Here is a 5,095-nt window from a genome sequence, read left to right as displayed (position 1 = left end):
CAAATCTAGTGTTTTGAGTGCCCCTCTTGTCACTCCTTTTCTACTGGGTTCCTTCTTTTCAGGTCGATCGTTTGGTAGATCCATCAACCTCCGACGCCTTTTTTTTGTGGATTCGAGCGTTTTCTTTTGAATTAAGTTACACTTGTTCGCCCTAATTTTGGGTAAAAAAAATCGAAACTTTCGGGCTCGAAACGGGATTTTTGTTCTGTTTTGGTTAGTTTACATTTCGGAAACTTTACTCCATCGATATCTTTCCGATTAATGCAGCTTGTTTTTTTTTTTCAATTTATACTCACATACTGTGTGAGGTTCCTGGTGGAGTATGTATATTCCTGTTCATATGCTCTGTTACTTCTCCCCTCTGATTTTTGCCGTGTACGCTACCTTTTTTTAAACCGTTCTATTTTTGCCCCTTTTTTGTAGTTTCCTAAGGTAATTTTTGAACAATGTGGTGGTAGTGGTCGAATCTAGGGTATCCACACGTGCCTATTTTGTCGATTTTGATTCTAAATTGCGGAAAAGGACGCATCTTTTTTCAAATTTTTTGTTTTCTCTTGTTTTCCATTATTTCTCCAAAACTGTAGAAAACCATTAAACCAAAATAGTGCTCCTTTTGCATTTACTTGCAGAATCTTTGCCTCTGCCTCCATTCATTGCTAATCCAGAGATTTCGTTAATCAATTCTTACCATTTTGATCTCTCCTGATGGTTTTTTTTTTTTCCTTCTCTCTCTTTCTATCTTTTTCTTCATTGCTTGAAGACACATTATAATAAGTAGTTTACATATTTGACATTATGGTGGTGTAGTATTTTCTAATCAGTTTCTCTTCACTTCTTTATCAGGTGATCAAATGAAAGGTATTCAGAAGAAGAAGGGGCAGGATCTGCAAAAGCCCTTCCCAGGTTGTATGGGAAGGGTGGTTAATGTTTTCGACTTGAATGCCAACATTGTGGGAACCAAGTTGCTCACCGAGAGAGCTTATAGAGATGGTAACATATTTTTCTATTTACAATAAATTTCCTCCCTTTCCCTTTTCTTGAGTATTTTATGGATCTAATGATTGTAGATCTTCTATTATTTTTTCCAGTTCAAGTAGCAAGTGGAGCTTATATTATGTGATTTCTAATGTAGGTGCTTCAGTAGGTAGGAATCGGTCTGATGCCGTCAAGGTTCCTATAGATCCAGTTACAGTTCAGGGAGAGGAAAAGCAAGTATGTGCAGTAAACTAGTATGGTTAGCTTATATGTTCTCCTTTCACAATAATACTTTTTTTAAAATAAAAAAAACTGTACTTTCAACTTTGATTGTAGATAAGAACTGATCTAAGGAAAAGCTACTCTAACGAGAGATCGAGTGGAGCGCCAATAAAAAGGCTTATTGAGCAGGAGATGTCGAAAGAAGCAGATTGTAAGCAAAATCCGCCTAATGTTGTCGCTAGATTAATGGGTGTTGATCATTTGCCTGTGGGTCGGTCAGATTTTACCTCTAGAAGAATCTCAAAAGAAGAGCATCCTTTTGATGATTTGTCGGGAGATTATCGTAGTAAGTTGTATAAGCATCACTTGTCTTCTCATGGAAATGAGGGATGGAAAGATGTGCATCCTTTGAGAATCGATAATAGCAGGTGCAAAAATCATGCGAAGGAAAGACACGAGCAGAACTGTTATGAGAAGAGGATGAGCCTCGTTCATGAGAAATTTGTCGAAGCGAAACGTCTAGCTACACGCGAGAAGCTTCTCCACTCGAAGGAGTTCCGGCAAGCACTTCAGGTTTTGAGCTCAAACAGAGAATTGTTCCTAAAATTTCTTGAAGAACCAAACTCTTTCTTATCAAGGCGTCTTTACGAGAATGTCTCACCACCTTCTGATATGAAGCGAATAACAGTGTTGAAACCATCAAAGACAATTGAGATAAAGGGCAAAAGGCTTATAGATAAACATCTTTATTCAGATGGAGAGGAAAGTGATGGGGACAGTGGCAAGCACTATCGAAGCTCTAGTTTCTCTCCTACAAAAACTAGAGATTTATTCGAACCAACAAGAATAGTTGTCTTGAAACCTAATCCTAGAAAACCACAAGAAATTAAATCTATGGCAACTTTGCTAGCATCTTCACAAACATCAGTGAGAGGTAGAGAATATAAAGGGGTTTCAGAAGCCGATGAATTGATTGGCTCGAGAATATTAGCAAAAGAAATTACTCAACAGATGCGAGAAAGTCTGAAGCATAAGCTGAGAGATGAGACATCGGTACCTTCTATTTACGCTAATAAGTACATCGGAGAAGAGACTTCATTACATCAATCAAAATGTGAGAACATGGAAGTACGAAAGGGCAGTGATTTAAGTGAGTGGGAGTTTGCTAGTTCAATTTCTTCACACCATTCATGGGATTATACAAATAGAATTGGAAGTCCTTGCTCTATCTCATCCTTTAGGACGGCTCATTCGGTTGAGTCATCAGTCACTCTAGAAGCCAAGAAGCGGCTTTCTGAGAGGTGGGCAATGATAGCATCTAATTCCTGCTGTCAAGAACAAGAAGACGCAAGAAGAAGCTGGAGCACTTTAGGCGAGATGCTTTCCTTTCCTGAGGTGAAGAAAGAACAAGCGGGGAATGAAGCCATTGACGAACCAGACGAGAAAGAATATAATTCAAAATCTGTCTCTGTTTCTTCTAAAGCTAACAAAGACATTGAGTTGTACAATGCAGCTTCTCAGTCTTTAATCAGTTCTGCTGTTGTTCCTAAGGAGGTTAGCAACAAGTCGAAGAGTACAAAGTCATTATTCAGTGGGAAAGTCTCCAGTTTATTCTTCTCTAGAAGTAAGAAACAGACTCAAAAGGAATATAAACCATCAACTTCATCAGTTTCTAATGATGGTATCGTCCGGCATGATGAAGTAAATGATAATTTAAGCGAGTGTATTGCAGATGGTCAATCTAAACAAAGTTCCTTTTTCAATTCTGAGGCGAATTTTGGGAAACCTTATTCTGTATATTGTGACACAACAGATAAGGGCACGACAAAGGTATGAGATAATTTCCCCTTTTTATATTTTTTCCTGTTGAAGATGTTGTTTAAAGTATGCAATCACATTGCTACCAGTCTTGCACTTTTTAATGGACGCAAATATTTACACCATATGTTTCTTTCTCTTTTCTCTATACTCTCTTTAGGATTTGCAGCATGATATATGTTGGATCACTACTTGAGAACTTGTTCCTTTTGTATTTCTTCATGTTCTTTTTAGTGATTTTCCATGTAATATTACTTGTAGTATTTTGTCTACAATTTGGAACTTGGAGATCATAATAAAGTCTTTATATACCTCTGTCGTCAAATAATTAACATCCACTGAAACTTTCCAATTTTGATTTTGTTTACCATTTCTTTTGTCTCTAGTATACATTTTCATAGCCATCATCTGGAAATTTTCTTCTCATAAACCCAAATGTTGCTAATAAGTTGTATGATATTCTCAGGAAGGAATCTTTGGCGAATCTCAGGACCAACCGAGCCCAGTGTCTGTTTTAGAAGTTCCATTCTCTGATGATTACATCAACAATATTCAACCGCCATCCGAGAGCACCATAGCAGGACCTCCACGTAAGTCTAGTTTATCTACTCCTACATCTTATATATCTTCAAAATTCTAGTTATTATTTTAAATGTCCCTATTGTTGCAGAAGCTTTGTCTAGATCTCCACCAATTGAATCAATCGCTCGATCGCTACCACGAGATAGTTCCCAGTTAGAAGTAACGTCACCAAATTCTCTAAGACTCTCGAGGGTTTTCTCAAAGGCTGATGAAGAGCAAAACCGGTTTATGTTCATTCAGAAGTTGGTTTTCTCTGCTGGTCTAGAGAGAGAAAATTTAGGCAGAAATTACGTCAAGTGGCATTCGCTAGAGAGCCCTTTGAGTCCGCTGTTACTTGACGAACTATCAGATACCAAGTCAGAGGGAGTAAAGTCCCGAGAAGCTCGGTCAAAGGAGAAACTCGTATTTGACTCTGTTAATGAAGCATTAGTCGACACTGCTCAGGCTAACTTATTGGCTGCGTACCCATGGGCCAGAACACATGGATTCACTGATAAAGAGCGACCCGCTAATTTAAGTTCTTCGGTTGCTGATGAAGTATGGGGAGTTGTGAGGAATTGGTCCTATTTTGAGAAGTACTTTCTCATAGAGGATAACAATAGTAGATATGTGGTGGACTTGATGATAAAGAGGGAGGCAGCGGGAAGGGCATGGTCTGAGATGAATTGGTTGGAGATGTATGATCTCAATAATGAACTATGTAAGATGATGCTCGAGGAGTTGGTCGAAGAGGTATTTTTTGACCTTGTTTGCTTGTAGCTGCTGTGAGGTAATTCCCTTTTGCTGTTAATTATTCAGTCCCCTTGTGAGCAGTATCTACTAGTGTTATTCTACTACAGTGCTCTCAGTTCATACACATAACTGCCCATTTGTAATTTAAACGTGTATTTTATTTATTAATGAAGGTTATATTCTTATTTCCTCGAAATATTGAAGTGACGACGGTTCTGTTGCAATCTCATTTGTTCTCTTCGGCCCTAGGATTTAATAGTTTCAGGTACTGATTTTGACAATTTTATCGACATAACAGATGTCTGTTCTTTCATATTTGTTCTTCTATTTTTTGATCGCGCGAGCAATAACAACTACTTTGGTAGCAAAATCGAAAGCTTTGAATTAGAGCTGTTACTGTTGCTGCCGCTACTCCGGGAGAGAGTACGAGTTTCCTGCAATATTTAAGGACTTTTCGGATTTTTCCTCACTTTAGAGAGTTGAGAGACAAAGCTAGAAGAAGAGCCAAATAGGTGATTTTCTTTGCGAATTTATGATTAGCTGCGTAAGTATTACGACTGAGTTGTTTCTTTCCTGAGAGAATCTGAAGTAGAAAAGGATCCAATGGTTCCCTTTCTTGGTATCCTATCACCAGTACATTTCATAATGTGATGAATAGGACAACACAAGATCCATCAGCATCTCTTAAAGGAGATTAAGATTTAAGAGGGGGGGATGCTACGGTTGTGACAGGAAAAGCAATAAAATATTACCTTTTTTTCTGTGC

At 38.1% G+C, this 5,095-nt stretch overlaps 1 protein-coding gene across 2 annotated transcripts; it reads left to right on the top strand.

The window, feature by feature from the left end:
• Positions 452 to 4,525, top strand: LOC109727390. 2 transcript variants are annotated; one of them, XM_020257508.1, is made up of 6 exons: positions 452 to 472; positions 844 to 990; positions 1,133 to 1,212; positions 1,312 to 3,027; positions 3,482 to 3,605; positions 3,686 to 4,525. In XM_020257508.1, the coding sequence occupies exons 2-6, from the start codon at positions 852 to 854 to the stop codon at positions 4,354 to 4,356; spliced, it is 2,730 nt and encodes a 909-aa protein (XP_020113097.1). In that variant the 5' UTR covers positions 452 to 472; positions 844 to 851; the 3' UTR covers positions 4,357 to 4,525. The 2 variants fall into 2 exon arrangements, with proteins under 2 accessions (XP_020113097.1, XP_020113096.1); XM_020257507.1 differs by lacking the exon at positions 452 to 472 and adding an exon at positions 628 to 708.

Source organism: Ananas comosus, linkage group 22 (assembly GCF_001540865.1).
Source record: "Ananas comosus cultivar F153 linkage group 22, ASM154086v1, whole genome shotgun sequence".
NCBI classification, from domain to species: domain Eukaryota; kingdom Viridiplantae; phylum Streptophyta; class Magnoliopsida; order Poales; family Bromeliaceae; genus Ananas; species Ananas comosus.
Note: the sequence above shows the minus strand (reverse complement) of the source record. Positions and strands in the feature narration are given on the sequence as shown.

What these genes read in the sequence shown, in the direction of transcription:
- LOC109727390 (XM_020257508.1), top strand. Translation starts at nt 852, where the DNA reads ATGAAAGGTATTCAGAAGAAGAAGGGGCAGGATCTGCAAAAGCCCTTC. An exon ending in TTCAGGGAGAGGAAAAGCAA is followed by an intron (nt 1,213 to 1,311) that starts GTATGTGCAGTA and finishes CTTTGATTGTAG; the next exon opens with ATAAGAACTGATCTAAGGAA. An exon ending in CACCATAGCAGGACCTCCAC is followed by an intron (nt 3,606 to 3,685) that starts GTAAGTCTAGTT and finishes CTATTGTTGCAG; the next exon opens with AAGCTTTGTCTAGATCTCCA.